Source organism: Trichosurus vulpecula, chromosome 5 (genome assembly GCF_011100635.1).
Source record: "Trichosurus vulpecula isolate mTriVul1 chromosome 5, mTriVul1.pri, whole genome shotgun sequence".
In the NCBI taxonomy this organism is placed as follows: domain Eukaryota; kingdom Metazoa; phylum Chordata; class Mammalia; order Diprotodontia; family Phalangeridae; genus Trichosurus; species Trichosurus vulpecula.
In genome coordinates this window covers 96,191,467-96,215,040 of record NC_050577.1, presented here as the reverse complement: position 1 = coordinate 96,215,040, position 23,574 = coordinate 96,191,467, and the positions used below count along the sequence as shown (strand labels likewise).

General features: G+C 40.3%; 1 protein-coding gene across 1 annotated transcript in view; it reads left to right on the top strand.

The window, feature by feature from the left end:
• Nucleotides 1–15,468, top strand: part of ZNF398 (zinc finger protein 398) — a 35,486-nt gene extending 20,018 nt beyond the window's left edge. Inside the window, exons 3-6 of the mRNA XM_036760224.1 lie at nt 4,109–4,235; nt 4,724–4,837; nt 9,891–10,004; nt 10,580–15,468. Coding sequence (XP_036616119.1) covers nt 4,109–4,235; nt 4,724–4,837; nt 9,891–10,004; nt 10,580–11,739 — 1,515 coding nt within the window. The 3' untranslated portion in view covers nt 11,740–15,468. The remainder of the gene's footprint in view (nt 1–4,108; nt 4,236–4,723; nt 4,838–9,890; nt 10,005–10,579) is intronic.
• The last annotated feature ends 8,106 nt before the right edge of the window (nt 15,469–23,574 follow it).

Here is a 23,574-nt window from a genome sequence, read left to right as displayed (position 1 = left end):
ACTTTTTTGCTTATTTGTTCATTTATTTCTGCCTTCTGGGAATGGTTTTTGGGTAGTGTATATCATCTTATTTTTTGTTTATTTTTGTTGATGTTGATTGTTATTGAGTTTACAATAAAAATTAATATATCTTCTTGCATTAAGATTTTAGTATACTTTATTATCCCATACTTTGTGGATTTTTATATAAATATCCAAAGCCATAAGTTTTATTACTTATCCTTCTTGTAGATGTTATCTCCTATATATTACAGACAATTTTCATGATTTTTTCCTGTATCACAGTGCTACTCTGCTTCTGGTATAATGGATGTATGTGGAAAATTTTCTCTTTTCTCCCCATTTTCTACTTAAAACCTTCTTGAAAATATTTTACCTATCTAGCATTAAATGAATTCCCTCTTTGACCAAGAGCTAGTCATCTCTACGTCCGAAGCTGTGATCCAGAAATCTGATCCTGTGCTTGGACAGCATCATCTTCGCCAGTTGTTCAATTCCCAAACTTGCTTTCATTTCTGAAATGTCTGCCTTTAATCACTGTGCTAAGTTCTTCATTTCCTTGCTCAGAATTTTATAATTCCTAGCAATGCTTTCTAAGTCCCTTTTGTGAATCTCATTTATCCCCAGTTGATTAACCAGGGGTAGGTATTTTTGGTGATTAGGTTTAATAGGTCTTAGCAAGTAGTTCCTCTGTTGTGTCAGAGATATGGCATGTGACTTCCTCGTTGCCTATCAGCAGACAACCACCTTAACTCATCTCTTCCTCCTCTGACCAGTACAAATTCTGCCTTTCCCGATAGAATCTGTATCTTCATTGTCATCATTCGTTAGACTTCTTTAGAGGGATGAGTACTTATTCTAAGGATCCAGTTCTACCCTCTTCAGGCTTATACCACTATATAATCTAGTTCCCGCATATTTTTGTAGCTGTAGCTCATATCATTTCCCTTTACCCATTCTGTTCTAATCAGACTGGCCTGCCAGCACTGTTCCCTACAAATGGTAATCAGTCTCCCTCTATTTGCCATTGGCCTAATGGTTCTTCCACATCTGGATTGTCTTCTCTTCTCAACTCTTCTCTCTCAGATTCCTGAGGCTCCTTCACAGCCCAGCTGAGGGGCCATCCCCTACAGGGGGTCTTTCAGATCCCTCCAGTGATTGTTCTCTCCCTCTTGAAATTGCTGTGAATACACTTGGCATTTACTTGGGTGTGTGTGGTATTCCCTCAGTTGAAATGTGAGCTCCTTGAGTACAGGATCTGTTCAGTTGTTGTCTTTAGATCTCCAAAACCTAGTGCAGCACCTTACACTGGTAAATGTTTATTGGATTGAATTGTCACTCCATGCATATTCTTCCAAATTCCTAGTAGGTTTTCTGCTGCTTCCTCTTCTGTTTCCTCTTTGTTTTCTTCTAGAAGTACTTCTGCATCTTTAAGGCAACAAGTTATTCTCCCTAATAAGCCAGAGAGTAAAAGAAGTCTCCATTCAATTCTTTTGCCCACCCTTCTAGTTTGAAACACACACAGTTATTACTTGCTGTTAACAAAAACAAAAAGTAGCATGAGTTCTCATAATTGAGGTGCATGTGAAAAAAGATAAACATGGGGGGAAGGGATGGTAAGAATGGGCATCAGGTGAAGGAAAAGTAAGGGAAGGAATAAGCACTTATGGTAGCATCTGCTTTGTGCCAGGCACTGTGCCAAGCACTTTACAAATATTATCTTATTTGATAAACTTAAATTTTATCTGAAGTGGAGAAAGGAGGGTTGAATACACACACAAAGTGTGATTTCAGAAGATCCTGTATAATATGAACTGACACAAAGTGAAGTGAGCAGAACTAGGAGACTAATTTATACAAGGACAGTAACATTGTAAAGAAAAACAACTTTGTCAAATTTATACGAATACAAGTCATTCCCTAATTGATAAATGGTAAAAGGATATGATCAGGCAATTTTCAGAGGAAGAAATTAAAAATATCTATAATCATATGAAAAAATGCTCCAAATCACTATTGATTAGAGAAATGCAAATCAAAACAACTCTTAGGTACCATATCTCGCCTGTCAGATTGACTAACATGACAAAACAGGAAAATTATAAATGCTGGAGAAGATGTGGGAAAATTGGAACACTAATGCATTGTTAGTGGAGTTGTGAACTGATCCAACCATTCTGGAGAGCAATTTGGAACTATACCCAAAGGGCTATAAAAATGTGCATACCCCTTGATCCAATGCCACTTCTGGGGCTGTATCCCAAAAAGATCGTACAAATGGGAAAAGGACCTACATGTACAAAAATATTTATAGTAGCTCTTTTTGTGGTGGCAAAGAATTGGAAATCCAGGGGATGCTCATCAACTGGGGAATGGCTGAACAAGTTGTGGTATATGAATGTAATGGAATACTATTGTGCTATTATAAATGATGAGCAGGCAGATTTCGGAAAGACTTACATGAACTGATGCTGAGTGAGGGGAGCAGAACCAGGAGAACACTGCACACAATTACAGACACATTGTATTTGTGATGACTAACTTTGATAGACTTGGCTCCTCTCAGCAATGCAAGGTTCTCAGACAACTCCAAAAGACTCATGCTGGAAAAAGCTATCCAAATTCAAAGAAAGAACTACAGAGTCTGAATGCAGATTGAAGTAAACTATTTACTCTCTTTCTTTTTTGTTTGTTTTTGTTTGTTTCTTCTTCCTCATGATTCATTCCATTGGTTATAATTCTTCTTTACAACGTGAAGAATGTGAAAATATCTGTAATGTGAAGGTATATGTTGAGCCTATGTTGGATTGCATGCAATCTTGAGGGGTAAGAGAGAGGAGAAGGAGGAGGAGAAAATTAGGAAATCAAAAGCTTGTGGAACTGAATGTTGTAAACTAAAAATTAATTAATTTTAAAATGTTCTAAATCACTGTTGATTAGAGAAATGCAAATCAAAACAACTCTGAGGTGCAGCATCACACCTGTCAGATTGGCTAACATGACAAAACAGGAAAATGATAAATGTTGGAGAAGATGTGGGAAAATTGGAACACTAATGCATTGTTGATAGAGTTATGAACTGATCCAACCATTCTGGAGAGCAATTTGGAACTATACCCAAAGGGCTATAAAAATGTGCATACTTTTTGACCCAATGCCACTTCTAGGGCTGTATCCCAAAGAGATCGTGCAAATGGGAAAAGGATCTACATGTACAAAAATATTTATAGCAGCTCTTTTTGTGGTGGCAAAGAACTGGAAATCCAGGGGGTGCCCATCGAAAGGCTGAATATGTTGTGGTATATGAATGTAATGGAATACTATTGTGCTGTAAGAAATGAGGAGCAGATGGACTTCAGAAAAACCTGGAAAGATTTATATGAAATGATGCTGAGTGAAATGAACAAAACCAGAACATTGTAACAGCCACATTGTGCGATGACTAACCTTGATAGACTTAGCTCTTCTCAGCAATGCAAGAATCCAAGACAACTCCAAAAGACTCATGATGGAAAATGCTGTTCACATCCAGAGAAAGAACTTTGGAGTCTGAATGAAGATGGAAGCATACTATTTGCCCTCCTTTTCTTTTGTTGTTTTGTTTCTTCTTTCTCATGATTCCTCCCATTAGTTCTAATTCTTTACATTGTGACTAATGAGAAAATATGTTTAATATGAATGTATAAGCAGAGCCAAAAAAAAACTTTGAAAGAAAAAAAAACTCTGATCAGCTGTGATGGAACCTATGATGAAACATTACCCCATCTGTCCCTATTCAATGTTCCTTCTCCCATCCAGCTCTCAAGATTAGCTCAATCATGAAGTCTTTTCCTAACCACTCATGTCCAGTTTGATTCCTGCTTGTTTAGTATTTACCTGTATTGCTTATTTTGACACCTAAACCATATACATGGTAATATTTTGTGCAGTTATGTCTTATTTCACCAATTCAATTGTAAGCTTCTGATAGGAGTGCTATCTTACCTTTCTTTTATGTTACCTCTCAGCAGCTAGCACAGTGTTATCACCATCGTAGTATCTTAACAAAAATTTAAAGTAAGTGAAATGGTAGAGGGAAGAGCTGAGCCCCACATGCTTTTGATTGCAGGTGCCAGTGACGTTTGATGATGTCTCCATCTACTTTTCTACGCCAGAATGGGAGAAGTTAGAAGAATGGCAGAAGGAACTTTACAAGAACATAATGAAGGGCAACTATGAGTCTCTCATCTCAATGGGTGAGACTGAGCTGGCTTCTATCTGACTAGTGGTCTACAGCTTCAAGTGAGCTCAGCAGTTTTGTTCATTGCCCCATTCCCAACTTCTCATCTTCACTCCTTTTGGATTCTAGGCTCCTCAGCTTTTTCCTTCCATGAACATAGTGTCACTATAAAAGCTATAGTTACCTTGGTGTATCCCTCCCTCCTTAATGTCAGATGATAGGAGCATGGTCTAGGAACAAAGGTTAAATGTGAAACTGTGCATGGGATAAATATGCCTGGACACTATTCTCTTCAGGAGCTACTGCTGCCACTTACCCCCGCGCAGTGAAGGTAGGATGGGTTTTGGAAAACTGGTTAATTTATAGGTGTAGTAGGGATAGGGACTATATAAGGCATCCCTAGCTCCATGGACCCATATGCCCTCAGCTCAAGACTGGTTAGAATTAATTCCATCTTCATCCCCATGAACTTTTACTTTCTTTTCTCTCCCCTTTGTTCTCTAGATTATGCCATGACACAACCTGAAGTTTTGTCTCAAACTCAACCAGAGTCAGAACAGAATACAGAGAATCAGGCGAGACCAGATGAGAGTGAGATGACTGCAGAGCCCAGCGATGGTGAGTGGAAAAGATCACATCACATCTTTTCACTACTCCAGGCTATCTTGCACTCCCAGGGTTTGATGACAGCTTAGCAGTTAAAGATTAATGACTTCTAATTTCAGCTTTGTCACTGACTTTAAAGTTACAAAGCTGCTCTATCTTTAATCAATCAGTAGGCATTATACCTACTATGTGCCAGATACTTGAGTACGCCCTGGAAATACAAATAGAAAAGTGAAACAATCTCTGTCTTTGTGAAACTTATAATATAACTAGAGGAGTCAACATGTACATATATAGGTGTATGCAGAATAAGTAAAAGATAATTTGGTGGCAAGGAGAGGCATTAGCAGCTAGGCAAGCATCATGTAGAAGATGGTACTTGAGCTGGCCCTTGAAGGAAAATAGGAATTCTAAGAGGCAGAAGTGAGAAAGATATACATTCCAGGTTTGGAAACAGGTGATTATATGTCATTTATGACAAATAGTAAAAAGACCAGTTTGGTTAGAATATTGTGTCATGGTAGGGAAGAGGAGTGGCCAGGGATGCAGTGGCGGGGAGCTGCTGGTATACTGTAAGGCCAGCTGGAAAGGTAAGTGAGGTCCAGATTTTGAAGGACTTTAAATGCCATAGGATTTTATATTTGATCCTAGAGGTAATAGGAAGTTCCTGGAATTTATTGAGTAAGTTGTGGCATGGTTAGATTTGTGCTTTAGGACAATGACATTGGCACTTACATGAAGAATGGATCTCAGTGGAGAGAAATTCGAGGCCAAGATCAATTATAGAGGCTATTAGATAGCCTAGGCAAGTGATGAGGACCTAAACTAGGGTGATGGTTTTGTAAATAGAGAGAAGGAAATGAATTCAAGAGATATTTTAGAGGTGGAAATGACATGTGGGTGAGTGAAAGTGAGGAGTCAAGGTTGACACCAAGGCAAGAAAAACTATTAAGAGTATCTTGTTGTGGTCTCCTAACTTTGAGGTTCTCACTGTAGTGATTGAGCAAATTAACAGTGTTAATTAATCCCTTAGGTTTTCACAGTGTTTTATTTATTTCTTATCTCATTCAATCTCCTTTCTTCCTCTTTCTCCTCTCCATCTTCTTCCATTGCCCTGTCTCTTACTTTTTCCCATCTCCCCTCCCCTCTTTATAACACCAAACTTTTGTTCTTTTCAGACTAACCCTATCCCCAGTATAGCCTGTTGGACCTCAGTCTTACTCAACTTTCTCTTTCCTTTGGACAGGCTATATTACATTTTAATGGGTTTGTGCTTCTGAAAAGGTACTTGACAAGAGAGTGCTATTGATTATAAGAGTAAAGACAGAACCAACCTGTGAAGCTTTGTTTAGTTGGTTTCCATCAGAGTAAGTGCAGCTAAGGGTGAGCTAGACTAAGCGGCTCAGACCTTGCCCCTATAAGAATTCTAGATTCTCAGAACTAGATGGTATTGTTAAAGTTATCCAGTATAACCCCTTGTATAGCAGATCAAGAAGCTGAGAGCCAAAGGGGAAAGTGGTCACCCAAGGTCACACAGGTAATAAGTAGCAGAACCAAGATTCTAGCCCAGGTCTGTTGGTTCCACGTTCAGAGGTCTTTCCATTATACCACATTCTCAGTGGACTAGAAGTCAGCAGAAGACTTTATAGAACTAGAACTTCCTTGGGACTTTACCTTGAGCAGGGTAAAGCAGGGTAATTCTGGGCATTTTGGCCTCTCTAATTTATTTCTTTCTCCTCTCTAATCTCAGAGGATCATGGCTTGTTCTTCTTCAATAAAACTAACTCCTTCCATTCATGCTCTTGAACCCATCCCTTTCATGTACTATGAGCTCTTGGTCCATCTGTCATTGCCTCTCATCTTCAATATCTCCCCATGTAATGACCCGTTGTTCTGCTTTAAACATACTCATCATTTTTTTTTTTACCCAGACCTTTGATTCCATCAGGTGGGGAGCTCCCATTGAAGAACTTCCTTTACCAGTGCAGATAAGCTCCTTCTGTTCCATTTAGAAAATTTCGTAGAAAAGAGATTTTAGTTAAAGGGCGTGGTCAGGATTCATTGTTGGTAGAGGTGTGAATTAGTACAACCATTCTACAAAGCATTTATGCAAAAAAAAAGTGGCTAAAATGTTCATACCTTTGAACCTGAGATTCTGCTGCTAGACCTACTCCAAGAAGGTTACTGACAAAAAGAAAAGTTCCACATACACCAAAATATTTATAGCAACATTTTTTGTGCTGGTAAAAAGCAAAAAGAAGCAAAGTAGATGCCCATCAATTGGGGAATGGCTAAACAAATATTAGTATATGAATGTAATGGAATATTGCTATTAAATGATAAATATAATGAATACAGAGAAATATGGAAAGACTTACATGAACTGATACAAAGGTTAGTAAGCTGAATCCCAAAAACAATACACACAAACACACACGACTAGAACAATGTAAATGAAATAAACAACCACAAAACAATCAGAAGTGAAAGTTGTAAAATTACAAAAATAAGCATGTCTCTAAAGAAGAGATATTGGAAGACACCCATACCCTACTCCTTACGAAGTGGGATGTCCACAAGGATGGCCCTTTGCACATATTTTATACCTTTTCTATATGTTGATCAATTACTGGTTTTTTTCCCATTTTTAAAAAAATGTTATTTTTATATAAAATTGTTCTCTGGGAATGGGAGAAATGTTGGGGGAAATTTTGGCAATGTAAAAATATATATACATATATGTGTACATACATATGTATATATATTTATAATTTATTTTAAAAGAAAAAGAATGTTGCAAACTTTCAAAGAACAGAGCTGGCCTCAAAGAAGGGGAAAGATGGGAGGGGAGGGGTCCCCAGGTATGGAGCTTTGTTATAAGGGATGGCTGCCTGGGAGAGGGGAGAGAGGAAGAAAAGGGATACAAGGGGAAATTTAGACAACATAAAAATAAAATATCAATAAAAGTGTATTTAGAACAAACAAACAAAAAAACCCAGGGTTGTTATTTAAAAAGGACTTTCCCAGGGTCACACAGCCAGTTTAGGTCAAGGGTGGCACTTTAACCCAGGTCATCTTGACTATGAGGACTACTTTCTATCATCTACACCAGAGGTCAGACTTGAGCTCTGGAACCAGGTTAAAATGTAATTGGGAAGTGCTTAACAAAATAAATAAAAATACGTTGCAACATAGATAATGTTAGTTTGTGGTCTTCTAAATCAGTACCCAACTGACAAACATTCCTTTCCGTTTGAGTTTCCATTGCTCTATACCATGTTCCCTCTCACCCAAGTCAGCCTTATCCTAAAAAAAAAAAAAATACTTTGACTTGATGCTGCCACTTCCTCAACTGTCTTGTATCTTTCTTGCCTTTCACTGTTAAATTTCTAGAAAAAAGAGTAAAAACATTGTCTCCTCTTCAAGACCAACCCCCTCTACAGTTTCCTGGAGTTTGGTTTCCGTTCCTACTCTTAGTTGCCAAAACCAGTGACCTTTTCTTAGGGCTCATGTTCCTTGACTATTCTTGTAGCATCTGACACTCCCATGATTGCTCTTTTTCCCTTTGGACTTCCATGACATTGTGCTGTCTGGTTTTTCTCCTATCTTTCTTTCCGCTCTTTCTCACTCTTCATTTTGTTCATCTGTTGACTATCCTCTGAATGTTGGTGTCCTCTGCTATCTTATCTCCCTTACTGATTTCATCCAGGCTTGCAACTTTAATTATGACTTCTGTAAAATGACTCAAGTTTGTAAGTCAAGTCACAGTCTCTCCCCCGATGTCTGGGTGAGCGCCGTCTCCTGGGTCTCTCCATCTGAGTGTTTTTGAGCACTTCTAGTTCAGCATGTCCAAAGTGGAAGTACCATTACTTCCCCAAAACTTCATCTTTCCCTTCACTTTCCTAATTCCATTAATGTCACCTTTATCCTTCCAGTCACTCAGGCTGGAAAACACAGTCATCTTTAACTTTGCCCTCTTCCTCAACCCCTGACCTTGTCGATTCTTCCTTACTCATGTCTTATTTTGGCCCTCTCCTCTTCATTCCTACTGCCGCCGCTCTAGCGTAGTTCCTCATCACCATTAGCATTGAGAATTACAATGATGGCCTAGGTCCCACCTTGTCAGTGCATCATCCTAGTGCACTAGTGCATAGATATGATTACACTGTTCTCTTTGCCAAAAACTATCAAGGGCTCTGTCTTGTGTCTTGAATCACATACAAACTTCTTACTTAGCCTGTCATTTAAAGCACTCCACAGTCTGACCACAGCGTGCTTTCCCAGCCTTGTTTCACATTGACTCCGTTCACACGCTATACATTCTAGCTAAACCAGACGTGTTCCGTAATATTCCCTTGTTCCCTCCTGCCTCTCTCCATCCATGTAGGCTGTCCCTTATGCCTAGAATTCCCTTGATGTCCATCTCTGCTTATAGAGTTCCTTCTTTTTCTTTAGTGCCTAGCTGAGGTGATACCCCTTCCATGAAGCCTTTGATGATTCCCATCTCTTCCTCACCACCATCATTCTTACCTTTACCCACTAGAAAGTGATCTCTCCATCCTTAAATTTCTTTGTAACACTTTTTATTTATCTTTCCTTTTTATCATATTCTATTCTGTATCATATTTATTCATCTATGTGTCTTTCCCTAGTATAGTGTAAGATTCTTGAGGCCTGGGACTGTATCATTTTTTATCTTTATATCCATAGTACATCACATAATGCTTTACACTTAATAAATTATGTTTGTTATGTTACATTAAGAGACTCTGCTTTTTCGCATTGTGGCACTTTTGTGAGAGGAAAAGAGAATTAAAGAAATTTAAAGGTTAAAGTTCAGTAGAAATAGAGGGCACATTGTTAAATCACTTTAGGACATCTCCAGTGCAGGAATTGTGACTGATTTAGCAAGAATTTTGTTTACTGCTTAGTTACCAATGAATATTTGGGTTGTTTGAAATTAAATTAGCATGTTTAATTCCAGTTTTGAGTTCAAGATACTGTTCTGTTTCCTAGTAGAAACTCAACAAAACAAAATATTCTGCTTCTCTTTTCCCACAAACAGAGCCAGGCATTTCCACATCAGACATTCTCTCTTGGATTAAACAAGAAGATGACCCCCAGGTGGATGGTCCACAGGACCCTGAAGAAAGTGACATTTACAAAGGCACCTATGCTGGTGAGTGATACAGCGCCCTGCCTTCTGTGTTGTGCAGGAGAGAAATTCAGCCTTGATAGGAGCCAAAAAAACCCAAACAAACCCCAAAAGCAAAATAAGCTCTGGGAAAATCATGGAAGTGAATGAGGTTCATTACAGGGGTTTGGAGGGAATGGGGATTGAAGAAAGGAGAGCAGCCCTATTAGACCAGAAGATTTGTATTGGGGAAGAGTTGGAAGAACAGATGAGGATGGTGGGATGAGGCTGGATCATTAGGTGAAAGGGAGTGAGGGAAAGTTGTAGAGCAGGGAAGTGACATGATGAAAGCAGTGTCTTAGGAAAATTTAATTTAAAACTTTGCTTTTTCCCATCCCCTATCTCAAACCAGGGAATATCATAATGCAGAGATGACACCTTAGATTCCGGGATTCTCACCTCAGAACTTCACTGAACTGTTTCTGTTCCTTTGAACTAATCACTTCCCTATACAATCACAGTGAATAAAAGCACAGGTAGAATGTAGCTACTACTTTGTGGTGAGAATTGCTAACAAAGCAGTTTCTGTGTCGTATAACAACCCTAGTCCTCTCTTTCAGATGATGAGCTTGCCATCAAAGCTGAAGGGCTTGCTGGAGGCCCTTTGTGTTCAGATACCCAGGTTACCTCTGTCAATTCGCCGGCAGTGGCAAAAGATGCTTTCCAGGATGCAGCTTTCAAGAGCCAGCATCCTCCACCTGTACTACCCTCTGGACCTCCACTTAATAACCCCATTGACCCTCTTGGGGGACAGGCTAGTTTCACCCAGCTGGGCAACCTTCCTCTTCCCCCCCAATCAGGGGAGCAACAGCAACTCTTTCCTTGTCGTCGTTGTGGCAAGAATTTTAACCAGAAGGAAATGTTGATGGACCACCAGAGCAGTCATGCTGGTGAGCGTCCCTTTGCGTGTGCCCAGTGTCCTAAGCGCTTTGCACAGCAGGCCAACCTCAGCAATCACGCTCGTGTGCACACAACTGAGCGGGCCCATACCTGCCCACATTGCTCCAAGAGCTTTGTACACCCTTCTCGGCTTACCTACCACTTGCGGGTCCACAGTGGTGAACGGCCCTTTCCATGTCCAGAATGCCCCAAGCGTTTCGCTGACCAATCTCGGCTCACCAGCCACCGACGTGGCCACTCTGGGGAGCGGCCGTTTCGCTGTGCTCAGTGTGGTCGGAGCTTCAGTCTGAAGATTAGTCTTCTGCTCCACCAGCGGGGCCATGCTCAGGAACGCCCCTTCTCCTGCCCTCAGTGTGGCATCGACTTCAATGGCCACTCGGCACTGATCCGTCACCAAATGATCCACACGGGTGAGCGGCCCTACCAGTGTGGCGATTGTGGCAAGAGCTTCATGCGTAAGGAGCATCTGCTGAATCACCAACGACTGCACACAGGCGAGCGTCCCTTCCACTGTGCCCACTGTGGCAAGAGCTTCATTCGTAAGCACCACCTAATGAAGCACCAGCGCATCCACACAGGTGAGAGGCCCTACCCCTGTCCCTGCTGTGGCAAGAGCTTCCGCTACAAACAGACACTCAAGGACCATTTGCGAGCAGGCCAGGATGGAAGTTGCAGTGGTGATGGAGACGTACCAGGGCAGCCGCCAGACCCCCCTGGCCTCCTCCTACCAGGGCTTGAGCCCACGGGCTTAGGGATTGGAGCTGATGGCCTAGAAACCAACCATTGGTATGGAGAGGGGGGTGGAGGGGGTGTTTTGTAAGTCCTTCATCTCTTGTTTCTCCGGTAAGTGGAGAATCCCAAAGACAGGGAGCCCAAGATCATTTTAAACTGGCTCTTCAGTGCATTTTGGCATCATACATCTAACTAGTGACATACCTGGTTGTTTGGAACTTCATAGTATTGCAAATAATGAAGACACATTGTGAAATTTGGAGGAGCTTGAAAAGAATCCACCCACCCTGTCCTTATGAAGAAATTACATGAGCCGAAGAGGTGAAATTGTTGCAAAGAGGCTGAAGTTGGTAGATCACTGGCAGATAATCCAAGTTATTTGTAGGTTGAAGTCTAGGGGAGGAGCAAGTAGCATGGGAAAACCTCTAAAACTTGATACTTTCCCTGTGCTATGAGGTTGATGGGACATTGAGGCTTCTCCCTAGCTCGTGGGTGAGTGAGGTGGCCGTTAGAGGGGAGAGCTGGGCACGGAGCTGCCAAAATGGGGGCTGGTGCTCTCTCCTGGTTCCAGCATAGACCCACTTACTCGTCCTCCTGCTTACTTTCCCTGAAATAGACCCAGCATGATGGAGATTCCTTTTCTTCATCCGTGTCAACTCAAGACTTGGCCTGCTATAAGATTTCTTGGATTTAATCAATATGATTTTCTTTAACTATTGAATCAGCCCAGGGTGAGAGATCTGAATTTTGTAGGTTGGGAATCTCCTTAAGGAGAATTGGTTGGTTTTGAACTTTTCACTGGCTTGGTTTACAGTCTTCCCTCCATAGTATTCAGGATTTTACTGAAATTTAAATTCCTGGATATTAGCATTCTCAGCCTACACATAGTCCCTGACCCCAAAATCTGAAAAACAGAATTTATTGGAGTAAATGACAGGCCATGTCTCTAAGGGCAACACCTCAGATTTGTGACTAGGCCATCAACTTTAAATGTGAGTACATCTAATGTATACATTTTTCTCTGTCTTTACAGAAATAATAAGCTGGCTTTTCTCTTTCTGATATTTTGGACATTTGTGACTATAGATAGCAGAAAAGATTAGAACTCACAGCTTTCAACTAGCTGAAGACTCTCACTGTTTGTTTCACATGCAATGAAACTAAGCCATTTTGGTAATGTGGCTGGCTCAAACCGTTAGAGGAAGTGTATGTTCACCTCCATTTGACCCTACCCTGGGAAAATGGTAAGATCAAAAAGCTTCCTCCCTAGCTGGTAGCTAGCCCTTCCTTGTACATAAACAGCCTATCTGTCCCATCCATATCATGCTCTCAGGGCTACTGGCTATTGTGTGCACAAGTTCATTAGTTGTTGTGTATGGGTCCCCCAGTCATCTGGAGCAACTGAGTCACCTGCTTCTACTCCTTACTGAGTTTGGGCTAGTAACTTCCTTCTCTGGACCCTAATTTACCTTTCTGTAAAATAAGAATAGTCCCTGTCCAGTTCACCTCAGACAGCTGGTATGAGGAACAAGTAAGAGCTCTACAGAAATGTGGAAGAATGTGATTGTCGGGCAGCATACTCTCCTTCTTGCCAAAAAACCCATTTAACTATTTTTCAGCCTCTTACGTAGATAGACTTGAGTAGGACAGCAGAGTCAAGGTGGAGAGACTTCTGCCTGATGCTTGACCCACATCTTATTAGAGTTGTATGTACTTTCTTAAAATTTGAGAACCTGTGGAAGATATGGGTAGTATTCCTATACAGAAGCTGCAGCCATGCACATTGGCGAGACAGGCTGGTAGCATTAGCCAGGAGGAAGGCAACAGCCTCTCTCACCAAGTAGTCTTTGCTCACAGAGAATACCTTGGTCCATGGCGTTCAATGATAAGATCTTTACTTGGTGGTTTGAGTGAGAAGGACATGTCTTTCCCTCACATTCTAACCTTAACTCTTACCCAGATGGCACAACTGTCTGTGGCCTGGCTGAGGAAGGGTATTTTCCTTGACCAGCTGTGATATTGAGCATTTTGAACAGGAAGGCAATGTAATATGTAATAGGAAGAGCATTGGACAAGAGCTTAGGACATCAGGATTCTGCCATTAAGTAGCTTTGTGACTTTGGGCAAATTGCCTCTGTCTCAGTTTCCTTATCTGTGAAATTGTTAGATGACCTTCCAGATCTATGATATTGTGATTCTGTGAGGCACAGTGAAAAAGAATGTACAGATTTCTTAGGAAGAAGCCACAATAGGACAGCAAGGTGTCAGGCTGTCTTAGCACTGACACAAATTGGGAGTTTAACATGGACTCATGATCATCTCATCTACTCTCCCACTCCCTGACTAGTAATTTTTTGAAAAATTGTGTTTTTTGAAGATCAGAAGGTGGATAATCAAAATGCTAGGCAAACAAAAGGACTAACCTAATAAGTAGAAAAGTATCTAGGGGCAATTTCTACATTGATCATTCTCTCACAAGGACCAAGCTGTTAGACTGGAGTTTGAAAAGGGGCTTTAAGATACAAAGGTCATTAGCCCTCATAGGCAAAAAAGATGATCCCTGACCACAGGCCCTAGATCTAGCCAACCATGTTTCACCTGGATTCTCTCAGTAGTCTTCATTTGTGGCAGAGAAGTTTAACAAATATACTAGCCTGTCCCCCCTGTTCACCCTCCTGCCCTCCCTTTCAGTTAAAACCCATGCCTCTACACACGGATGTCATCTCTCTCCTTGACCACTTTCAACCATTGTAATTGTCAGTTGCCAGGTTGGTGGCTTATATCACTAATTGATCCAGTTGGTTTATTAAGGAGATCAGAATAAACAGACTCACTCTTTGCTGGGTATTTTCATTGTCTCTTGTGGGATGGCAGTTAATCTACATGCAAATTGGTGAACATCGGTAAATGACCAGCCTGTAAATTAGTTTGTTACATAGCAAGAAAAATGGTCATTATCCTTCACTATTGACTCAATATTGGGGGTACCTTATTGTGGGCCCTGGGGTAACAGCAGGAACCTCCATGACTCATCATCAAAGATTTTGTTCTTAATAAAAGGAATCCTTAGAACCTCAGTGATTAGGAGATCTAGGCTTTCACTCCCACTCACTTCATATAGTGTAAAGATAACTCATGGGTTTGTGCTCAGACCCCCTCTGAAAGAGGAGACTGTCTGAATCAGTAAAGTCACCCCAGAAGACTCTCTGCAGTATTTGAGGATGACCTTAAGGGAATGGATAAGAGAGTGAATCCTTCAGAGACCAGTGGGAGATATTTCCTGGTCTCAGCTGGGTTTTGGTGGGGTGGAGGGTTGCCTGTAAAGCTTAATCTTCACTCTTCTTCAGCTCCATCCCAGGCAGGAACACATTTCTAGATTAGAGCAGCCTGTTTGGCTCATAGGTGTCTTGTGCAAGGAGCATTTTTTGTCTTAGCCGTTTTTGTGACCTGAACATGAGATTTATGTTTCATAAGCAAGGGTAAAAAGTGTTCTCAGAGCAATGTCTACCCCTTCAGACTGTCCCTTCACAAATGCTACTCTGTACTCTAGTTTTTCTTTCAGTGGACAGAAATAAACAAAAATATACTTCATGTCACAGTGTATGTCAGCTGCAATGGTTTTAAAAGGAATCTCCCAAACAACTAGATAGATTCATGAATACAAAAAGAGAAACCAACTTCCCACCAGAGAATGCAAGCATGAAGTGGGGGAAACATCTGTGCCCAGCCAAAAGCAGAGGGGCATACCAAAAATGGGACCAGGGTGCTCTGAGTGTTGAGTAAGCAGTTCAAATAAAGTCATAGGAGTTTTGATAAAGTTTCATGCTTTGAGTTTTTATTTTTGGTATTTAAAAAAAAACTGGGGAGAAAGTATAGAGTAGTAAGTGCAGAAACATCTTTGGAGTCAAGAAGATCTAGATTCAAGTCCTGCTTTTGACAGGTATTAGCTGTGTGACTAGGCAAGTCATGACTTCTCTGTGTACTAGGCAGCTCTCTCAGTCTGTACGTTATAGATGAGCTGCCATTATTCTTTAGGAGAGGGAGATGCCACATGAGAAGTTCCCCACACATGAAATCACAGGTCCATTCCTCCTCCCACCCCTGGTGGTGGTGGAGGGGAGGGGTAAGCGGAACAGATAGAGTAGAGAACATGCTATTGATAAAGTCTAGAAAATGGAATACTAGCAGTCTAAATTTCCCCAGAACAAGGACTTGGCTTTCCAACTCTTTTGTATCTGCCACAATGCCTAGCACAAAATTGGCTGTATAACATTCCCTAAATACTGATTTAGTGATTATAATGAAAAAAACCGCTGGAGAGGGATCAGAAGACTGGGGGTCAAGACTATCCATGCTGCTACTGAACAGCTGTGTGACTTTGTATAAATCACCACCTTCCTGGCCCTCTGCTTCATCTGTAAAATTATGGCGTGGGACGAGATTCTGAAGGCCAAATAGAATTATGTGATTCTGTATAAGCTTTCTAGTTTTCAGAGTAGTTTCATATATATTCTCATTTTGTCTTCACAATAACTTTGGGTTATAGACATTATTAAATGAGATAATAAGCGGAAGATGCTCTGAAAACTACAGCATCAGGTAAGTGCAAGGTCAAAGTATAGAAGTGTTCAAGTCAATTATAATAAATTATAATTGTCATAATAATTGGGTCAATTATAATCAACCTACTGTTGGTGATTCTCTTTGGGGATTTAAAGCTGGAAGAGACTTCAGAAATCATCTAATCTGACCCCCTTATTTTATAGACAAAAAAACCTGAGGCTCAGGAAGGTGTGAAGTGACTTGCTTAAAATCGCACAGGTTTTAAGTGGCAAAACTAAGATTTGGACCTTGGTTCTATGATTCGAACTGGGCGCACTACAAATTTATGTTATATCTTCCAGGGCCTTTTTGCCTCAAGGCAATTGTTACACATTCCTAATTGATTCACTGTCCCACTCACTGAAGCAGTTTTTCCAAACCTTTTTATCCCTTCATTCAGCCTCCCCTGGCACTATGGCCATCACCCCACCCCCACCTCTATTTCACTGAAAACATTGAAGCTTTGTGCCAAGAGCCCTCTCCTCCCATCTCACAATCGACTGCCTTTTGCTATTTTTCCACCCTTGTCGCACGTCAAAAAATGGCCTTTTTTGCCAAGGCAAACCCTTTTTACAAGTGATCCCATTCCATGCCATCTTCTTCAGCAGATTGCCCACTGTTTCACTTATCTTCAATCCTCTAAATTTGTTGCTAAACTCCTCAAGAAGTGCCTCCACTTCCTTTCACTCTCTTCTGGACTCTGCAGTCTGTTTTCCATCCTCATCATTCCACTGAAACTACCATCTACAAAATTTCAAATTTTTTTTGCATTTTGTTTTTCAGTTCCAGATTCTCTCCCTCCCCCACCCATTAAGAAAGCAGGAAAAATGAGACCCATTACAAATATGTATAGAGATGCCAAACACATTTCCACATTAGCCATGTTCCAAGAAAAAAAAATAGAAGAAAATATGCTTCACTCTGTACTCTGCATCTGTCAATTCTCTTTCCGGAGGTGGACAGTATGGTTCATCATGAGTGCTTTGGAACTGTGTGTTGATCAGAGTTACTAAGTCTTTCAGAGTTAATTATCTTTAAAATATTGCATTACTGTATAAATTATTTTCTAGGTTCTGCTCACTTCACTTTGTATCAGTTCATATTAAGTCTTCCCAGGTTTTTCTGAATCCGTTTCCTTCATTACTTGTTAGAACACACTGATATTCCCTCATATCCACATACCATGATTTGTTTAGCCATTCCTCAAATGATCTCTTAATTGCCAGAACTAATGGATTTTTAAAAACCCTCATCTTTCTTGAGTTCTGCAACCTTTAACGCTGTTGACCACACTCTTCTCTTTGATGATCTCTTCTCTAGAGTTCCGTAAAACTATGCTGGTTCTTCTAGCTATCTGACCTCTCCTTTGCTGGATCTTCATCCAGTTTACACTCATTAATCAGGATAGTCCCCAAGGCTCTCTCCTGAGCTCTCTTCTTCCACTGTGTTTTTCATTTGATAATCTCATATACTCCCATAGATTCAGTTGTCTCAATGTAGATGATTTGCCAGTCTGTTTATCTAGCCCTAACCTCTCTTCTTACCCCCAGCCTTACATCTTCAGTGGTCTATTGGATATCATGAACTTGATGTCTCATAGACTTTTTAAACTCAACTTATCCAAAACTGAACTCCAAAAACTGAAAAACTGAACTTGATGTCTCATAGACTTTTTAAACTCAACTTATCCAAAAACTGAACTCCATCTTTTCTCCAAAACTCTCCCCTCTTCCTAAATTCTTTATTACTATTGAGGGCACTACCATCTTTTCAGTCACCCAGGCTTACAATCTAAGAATCATACTTGACGCATCACTCTCACTCCCATATCTGATCAGTTGCCAAGTCTTGTAAATTCTACCTTTGCAACATTTCTCCTTTCTTTTCTCCAACACTGCCAGTACTCCAGTGCAGGCCCTCATCACCTCATACCTAGACCTGTTAGTTGGTCTCCCTCAACCTTCTCTTCATTCAGCTATCAAATTGATTTTCCAAAAGCTCAGATCTGACCATGTCTCTCTCTCACACACACACACACACACACACACACTCACACATACCATTCAGTAAATTCCAGGGGCTCCCTGTGAGCTAGCTCCACGATAAGTTATAAAATCGTAAGACCTTTCATAACCTGGCCCCTTGCTACCTTTCTAGTCTTCTTATACCTTACTCTTCACTTCCCACCCACCACCCACCATGTACTTTTTGATCTCATGACTGGACTCCTCGGAGTTCTTTGCATGTAACACTCCCATGCTCCTATTTTGTGCATTTTCACTGGCTGTCCTCTACACCTAAAATTTTCTCCCTCCTCATCTGCCTCCCCTCTCCTCTGACTTCATTCAAATCTCAGCTAAAACCCCACCTGTAAAAAGCCTTTGCCAGTCTTAATACTAGTGCCTTCCTTCCCTTGGAAATTACTTCTAATTTATGCTGTATGTATCTTGTTTGTACAAAGTTGCTTGCATGTGTTTCACATTAGACTTTTTAATTTTAATTTTTTTTTTTGCTATTCATTGTATTCCCAGATCTTATCATAAAACCTGGCATGTAGTAGGTACTTAATAAATACTTGTTGGCTCTAATTCCAAATGCATTACTCTATACCACACCACACTGTCTTTACTTATGGCTCAGACATCCCAGTATTTTTCTTCCAGTTTGTTTACCTTTTCTAGTGGTAAGTTGGTCTCAGGTAACTATTTGGGGTGTTAGTGGGATGGGGACTTTGTGGTAGATGCAGATTTTAACCTGAGTTTTGTGCAAACCCAAGTTAACCTTATCAGCCATATCCACTTATAACTGACATGAGATATAATCAGTTTTAGAATACCATAATGAGGACATAAGAGTGAATTAAAATAAATATTAAACATATGAATGATGCTGTAAAAGGTGTTATATGCTTCCAAAAAAAGCCACCCCTTGAGCAGCATATAAACTAAGAAACCAAAATACTTATACAAGTATCCATAAAAGGGAAACACAACTCGATAAATACATACTAATTAAATTCTGTATTAGTTGTAGAATAAACAAGGAAGTATCAGCTTAGTTTCCTCTCAGCATTTTTGGGATGTAGATAAAGTCTTGAGAATTATAAGGAAAACCAGAGGGGAGTTAGTCTGGAAAGGTGTTGGGATACTTTGTGGGACAGAAGACAAAAGGGAAAGAAAGATAAAGCCAAAAAGAGGTAGTAAAAGAATGGATCCAGGTCTGTCTGCTTGGCTGGAGTAGGAAGCATGTGGACAGGATATTGGTTAGTGAAGGGCCTTTGACCCCCTCACTGATGAATCGTTATTAGATCCTAGCAAGAATGTCAGGGCTCTGCGTTGGAAAGAAGGCAAACTGAATGATGTTTTAGTAAAGCAGCACCTCCTGATCTCTTCTAGGAGTTGGGATTGGAGGCAGCAGTAACTATAACTATGTCCCCTCCAGATGGTACTCACCAGCCTGATATCTGAGTAGTGGGAGGACACAGGCTAGAGGATCAAAATGTTTTATGAAGTGACACTCATAGATTGGCTTTATAGGGAATCTTATTCCAAGTAAGGTCCAAGCAGACAAAAGTCACCAAACAACACTCTCGGGCCTTGGTGACTTCTCCACCAAATGAGACAGAATGCTTCCTTAACTTTTGATAGCATTGATGGCCTTCAAAAGTGTTTTCACATGTGGAGATAATCACTGTAAAATAAGATTTTGTTTAACTCTGCTGGAATTGATTTCCAATAAGCATTGCACCATTTTAAAAGTTGCACTTTTCGAATATGTATTCCAACAGTATGGCCAATGCCCAAAACACACTTGGAATTGCTCTTCCATAATGGCTTTCAGCACCGTCAGCTCTAGTGAGTGCACCAACCCCACCATCAGTGGTATAGCAGATTCATCCTGGATTCCTGAAGCCTCCTCCGGGGAAGTTAGTTTCTCTCCCCCAGAGGTGTCTTACATAAGTGAATAATAAAGTCCCCAGTTAGGATTGTGAGGGCACTGAAAGTACTTTTCCACTTAGGTCTCCTGGAAGGCACCCTAAGTGCCAGAAAAGTGTGGGTCACTTGGAGTGAGGGATCTACACTATACCCAGCTGTTGGGCCTTAATATAACCCCAGGGCAGGAAATTGAAGGGGGTGGGAATGGAGGGAGAGAGTGCAGTGACTGATGGGAGATGTTGCTGCAGTTATCCCATTATAGAGTTGGTCTAAAGTCTAAGACGCAAGAAAACCAGTCTCTTTATAGGCAGGATACCCCTTCGTGTCCCACCCCCCAAAAAACATACTTTTGACCAGCTTTTTCTAACTCATCAGAATTGACCAGGCTGATTGATATGTTTCCAAATGTAAAATCTGCTTTCAAACATGGAAATTTGCTACCATTGAGGTTATCAAAAGAAAGTGCCACAGGCCCAGAAGACAATTACCAATAAATAGCATCCTCTACAAATATATATGAGCTCTGCATGAAAGGTATAGGTACATGAGGTCCATCAGGTCCATCATGCTTTTTCAGTTCAAGTCTCCCTGCTGTGGGTTCACTTTGTTTTAAAGCTGCTATCTAACCCCTTCCTTTGGTCAGCCATTATGAGGGTAACCATGCAGCATTCAGGAAGTACTGGCCCCAGATGAGAAGTTCTCTTTTGTTCCACTTCTGGTAATTTTTCAAATTTTCCATAACTCTCTTGGTGTCTACCTTAGCACAATTCTCGGAGCTCATATGGTCCTGTCACCTAAATAAATACTTGCATCTCGTAGAAGCTGTAAAGGAACGATAGACATTCAAAATCCAAAACAAAATTAAGCCATTTGGAAGATGGCTGATAATACAAAGTCAGAGTTCCCTGAGAATAAAATATTGGGGGAACAATTAAATTTTTCTCTGCAAATTTTTTTCGAAAGGGAAAAAAAATTTCACAAACATTTTCACTTTAGTCATGATGTAAAAAAGAATTAGAACTAATGAGAGGAACCACGAGAAAGAAGAAACAAAACAACAAAAGAAATGGAGAGCAAATAGTATGCTTCCAAAAATGATAATTTTTCAAAACTGCTATTAATAGAAACTAGAAAACTTGGTCTATAAGAAACAACAGGTTTTGTTTATTATTTTTTTTCATAACTAAATAAAGATGTTCACTGGAAGAGAACCCAGAAACTAGGTGAGTGGAAAAGTACTTTTAGCAAAAGGTAAATGGTCCTTTGCAAAAGTCTAAACTGACTCAAACCCCTTCTTCAATCATCTCCCCTGCCTCTTTCCTTCCCCACTCTACTGTCATGATTTCTGGTGTCTTTGGACACTTGCTTCATTGTGTTCTCATTCAACCCAATTAACCAAGTGACATAATTTCATAGGTCTTTTTCAGATTCACTTCTATTAAATTCAATATTTAATTCTGCATATGGCATCATGCTAAGTGTCAAGGATACAAAAATAGGTACAACATGGGCCTTACTCTTAAGACATTAAAGAGTAATGTATCTTAATGAAGCATAGATACATAAAGTCTCTCTTCTCACTTAGAGGTCAGAAATAGAGCAGAATTATCTATTCTTTGATGTTTATACTCGGTGGTACAAATCACAATGCATCTACAGCACATCCTGTGACCTTCTTCCTCCCATAAATTCTCCATAATGGATCCACTCACCCATTGCAAGCTTTTCTCTAGATTTCTTAGCATATGTGAGTATCAGTGGAATACAGGCTATCTGTTATCTCTCGCTCTTAACACATAACTGACCTGTTGCCTTCTGGTCATTATCATTTTGATATCCTTTATGCCATTTCTGGTGCGCAGCTCTTCATGGATAATTTGCAGTCTCCTACTTACTATCATTAGGCATTCCTCTATTGCTCTTTTTGGTGACCTGAAATAAGAGATAATAAGGTATTCCATTATATGTTGTTTTTGTGGCCTTTGGATGAACAATAAAATCAATTTTACCAATTCCTTGATTTGCCTCTTCAAGGAGAACTTCCGTTCAGCTATTCCTCATTTTATTTTCTGGTTTTCATTTATGATAAGAATGTCAAAAAAGGTTTGTTTTTTCACATTTGGAGCACCAAAAGTTAATGTTTGTTTATAGATGACCTAAAAACTACAATACTTAGCACCCTCTGTCCCTAGGTTGTATTTTTTGTTATGTATGAGTTGCCATGGTCAAAGGATTTATCACTCAATAGCCAGCCTACTGATCCTTAGAAAGGAGACACAGTCTGTATCTGGGACCATATTCAAAGACTTTTCAGCGTGGTAGAACCTACCAGAGCTTGCAGTCTTTTAGCATGGCCTTCAGGAACCCAAGTTTACTTTCAGGCCACAAGGAAACTTCAAAGTAGGATTTTTTTGGACATCTTAGGCTAATAAATACATTAAATTGAAAACTTTACTAAGAAAAAGATACGACAGACTGGGACAATGGGCAGAATGACTATTATATTTAAATTCAAACAGTTTCCAGAAGACAAGATAAGGAGACCTGGTTTAGTTCCAAGGAAAAAGACCTGAGGGATTGAGTTGCATAGGTATCAACAGGAGGACTTAATTGCTATTAAAAGAAAAAGGCTATTATGAAGTTGCATTAATAGAAGTATAATGTCCAGAACAAAGAAGGTGACCGCACTATCAGACAACACCTAGGGTTCAGTCCTGGATTCCATCTATTAGGAGGGTATCCCAGTCTGTTCCCCATTTTCCTGGTTTAGGGATTTATAGGAAGTTTTCACAGAACAGTCAGTTCAGTAATTCAAAGCAATAGGCCTTTATTTTGCATTGTTTTAACCTAGAAGGGAAGGTTTAAGGCCTAATGTAGGACATAGGAAGGGTATAACCAGGGAGTTTGCAAAACTTTGAGTACAATGGTCTCCAGAACATGACAGGAGGATCTAAAACTCAAAAAATCAAGTGCTACCAGAGACTAGAGGGGTAAATTGTGGTCCTACAGAGACAACGCTCCTAGATTTTGACACAGCTTCTCCAGCTCTGGTGCTCCCCCTCACTGATGTGGAAGATGATTGGGGTCCTATTTTCTTCTACTCTAGGACAATTTAATAACAAAGGCAAAATTCACAGATTTTATTGGAAGGATAATGTCTGGTTGGTTTCCCATCTTTGAGTTCACAAGCAGGGAGAGGCAAAGGGAAAGATGCCTTTTAGGCTCCGTTGGCATGAGGTATAGAAGTTTTCAGAAAAAAAGAAGAAAGTAGTGGGTCTAGAGCAGAGGCAACCTGCTCCAAGAGGGGATAGGCCATAACAGAGAGGATAATTCAGTGGTTCAAGCCTTGAATGGGCCAGTTAACTTTGCCCTGCTGGGTGATCTTA